Below are 3,088 nucleotides of genomic sequence, written 5' to 3'. Positions count from 1 at the left end.
CACAGTGTACAGCACTGGCCACCCCAGAGAAGGTGCAGCTGAGGTGCACCTGGCTCCAACTGGGAGGTGAAGGGAGCAGCAGGGGTGAGGAGCATTGGCTGCTCCAGTGTGGGACTGGGGGGTCTTGGATGGATGAGGAGGAACCAACCCTGTGGGGTGCACCCAGACCTACAGGCAGCAGGTGTTGCTGTCCCTCCTGCAATGACAGACACTCTAGGCCAGGAGGACAGGCCAGGAGGACACAACTTCCCCTGAAAAGGCCAAAAAGGAAGTAAAATTCCTTCCCTCCTATTTCATTCTGTTGAGCCACCAAACTTGTGGGTTTGTGGTTGCAAAACAACCCCCTATTTCATAAGGCAGAGAAGAAGCATTTCCCCATCAAGTGACCGGATGTAAGAAAGAGAAACAAAAAGTCCTGATAGCCTTTCCCCAAGGCCTGTTGGATCCTAAATCATCACAGGGACCCAGCCCTGGGCATGTGACTGGGACACTGTGGTCTCAGTCCAACCCTGCAGCTGCACTGGACAAACCCAAGACGGGTGTCTTGTGGCAAGGAGGTCGTTCCAGGAGCCACAAGAAGCCTCACAGCTGCTCAGTGCTTCTGGCCAAAGCCTTCCTCTGAAGAAGCCCTGCTTGAGCTGAATACAGAGGGAGCCAAGGGGGACCTGATGCTGCCTGTGACCTGTGTGCTGGCCTTCGGTGAGTGCCAGAGGCTGTGGGGATTCCCAGAGGGCAGCAGGAGGTGTCCACACACTCCACAGAGATGTTACACCCCTGCTTCTCCTGCAGGCGCTTGGCTGGTGGCACAGAGCGAGGCTACACCGAGTGAGTATCTTGGGGAGGTGGATGGGGAGCTTGGACACATCTCTGGGCCCACCCATCTCCCAGGGCTCTTCCACAGCCCCCTGGAACAAAACTCACACTTGTGTGGAGACAGGGCGTGGTGGCAGCCCTGGGCTCACAGCAGGGCAGCTGTGGGGGCTCCCTGTCTGCCTGGCAGCATCTCTCTCCCTGTGCAGGTGCCCCCACAATCTCCATCTTCCTGAAGCCACCTGGGGTGATCCCACCAGGAGGCTCCAGCACCATCTGCTGCATTTGCCAGCGCAGCTATGGGAGCTTCATGCTGTACAAGGGCAGCGAGCAGCTCCCTGTCCTGGAGCAGAGTGGCAGCAGGGCCGAGTTCTCCATCTCCAATGCCACCTACGAGGACAGGGGCACCTACCACTGCCATTACCTGGAGGGAGGCACTGTGCTGGCCCGAAGCGATGAGCTGGAAGTCTTTGTGGAAGGTGAGGGATGTGCTGTTTCCCCTCTTGTGGGGTAATGCCCCAGGACACAGGGATGCCCATGGCCATTTCCATGATGGGCAGGGTTCCTCCTCTTCCCTGGCTTGGAGAGGTGGGGACCATCTTCACTTCTGCCTGAGCCAGTCAGTGCCTTCACAGAGATCCGGGTGCACCTGGCACCAAGCCAAAGCCCTCTGCACCTTCTCATTCCCTCTCCTGTCCCCACAGAGCTCCATCTCCCCAGACCTGACCTCTCTGTCCTGCCTGGGCACGAGCTAAATGCAGGAGCTGACGTGATGTTCCACTGCACCACCACACATCCCAGCACTGGCTGTTACCTGTACCTGGAGGGCCAGATCCGAGCCCAGCTCTTCTCAAGGGAACAAGGTGACTACAACCTCTCCCATGTGCAGAAAGGTGACAGTGGCCGCTACAGCTGCCAGTGCTACACCATGAGTACTTCAATAGAATGGTCTGTTGTCAGCAACACCCTGGACTTGGTGGTGAGAGGTGAGACATTCCCACATCCTACTCTACTCTCCTCCCTGCAATCTGTCATATCCTGGGGGAAACAGAAAAGAGGATTTAGGGCAGGAAACCATCTCTAAGAGGGGTCCAAGCAGAGGGTTCCAGCTTCCTTCAGCAGTGTTTGAGCCTGGCCAGCTCCTCAGAGACCCTACAGATGACCTAGAGACCCTATAGATAGATACAAGGTTGCTGGGCTGACAGGTGGGGATAAGAGTCAGAGGACACCTCTCCCTGCACCTCCCAGCCCCAGGGACAGTCATATGTCTTGTCACAGCTCAGTGTCACCATCCCACTGGCAGTGGCACCTGAGGGCCAGCTCCATGTTTCTTCCCTCCTTCCCATCTTTGGTGCCACTGGGTGGGGTCACAGGTGAGAGGCTGTGGGTAGGGGGTGTCCCAAGGGACAGGGATGTGGGAGGTGCGGCTGGGGGGCTCCCTTCGCTCCGTAAGAATTTCCCGTTGTGTGTCTTTAGCCAGGAACTCCCTGGGGGGTCCCCTGGCCCTGCTGCCGCCGCGGGAGGACGGGGATCTCGGGGTGTGTTCCTCCCCAGTGACAGTCCCTTCTGTCCCTGCAGATTACACGCTGTGCAACGCTGTGCGCCTGGCGCTGGCGGCCGCGCTGCTGCTGCTGCTGGGGCTCATCGCGGCCGAGGCTGCGGGGCGCCGCGGGAGGAGCCGAGCGCGGCCGCGGGGCCGCTGCCATCAATAAACCGCGCCTGTCGCCACCCTGTCCCGCCTCCTGTCCCGCCTCCTGTCCCGGCCACTATTCCGGCTACTGTCCCCGTCCCGGTCCCGGCTGACTCGGGGTGCCGCGGGGCGGCCGGACGGTGGAACCCGCAGGAACACGCAGAGGGGCAGGGGCACTGACCACTGCACTGACCACTGCACTGACGACTACACTGACCCCTGCACTGACCACTACACTGACCACTGCACTGACCACTGCACTGACCGCTACACTGACCGCTGCACTGACCACTACACAGACCACTGCACTGACCACTGCACTGACCATTGCACTGTCCCCTGCACTGCCCCCTGCACTGACCACTACACTGACCCCTGCACTGACCACTACACTGACCACTGCACTGCCCCCAGAACTCCCCTGCACTGACCCCTGCACTGACCACTGCACTGACCCCTGCACTGACCACTGCACTGACCACTGCACTGACCGCTACACTGACCGCTGCACTGACCACTACACAGACCCCTGCACTGACCCTTGCACTGCCCCCTGCACTGCCCCCTGCACTGACCACTACACTGACC

The 3,088-nt window shown here is 59.9% G+C and overlaps 1 protein-coding gene across 1 annotated transcript; it reads left to right on the top strand.

Annotated features, from left to right (window-relative positions):
* Window positions 1-200: 200 nt before the first annotated feature.
* Window positions 201-2,522, top strand: LOC306809884 (osteoclast-associated immunoglobulin-like receptor; the record flags this gene model as incomplete). Its single annotated transcript, XM_079321791.1, has 5 exons — window positions 201-699; window positions 790-825; window positions 1,020-1,289; window positions 1,515-1,796; window positions 2,389-2,522. The coding sequence occupies exons 1-5, from the start codon at window positions 669-671 to the stop codon at window positions 2,520-2,522; spliced, it is 753 nt and encodes a 250-aa protein (XP_079177917.1). The 5' UTR covers window positions 201-668.
* Window positions 2,523-3,088: the final 566 nt, after the last annotated feature.

This window comes from Erithacus rubecula (genome assembly GCF_903797595.1).
Source record: "Erithacus rubecula genome assembly, chromosome: 18".
In the NCBI taxonomy this organism is placed as follows: domain Eukaryota; kingdom Metazoa; phylum Chordata; class Aves; order Passeriformes; family Muscicapidae; genus Erithacus; species Erithacus rubecula.
Note: the sequence above shows the minus strand (reverse complement) of the source record. Positions and strands in the feature narration are given on the sequence as shown.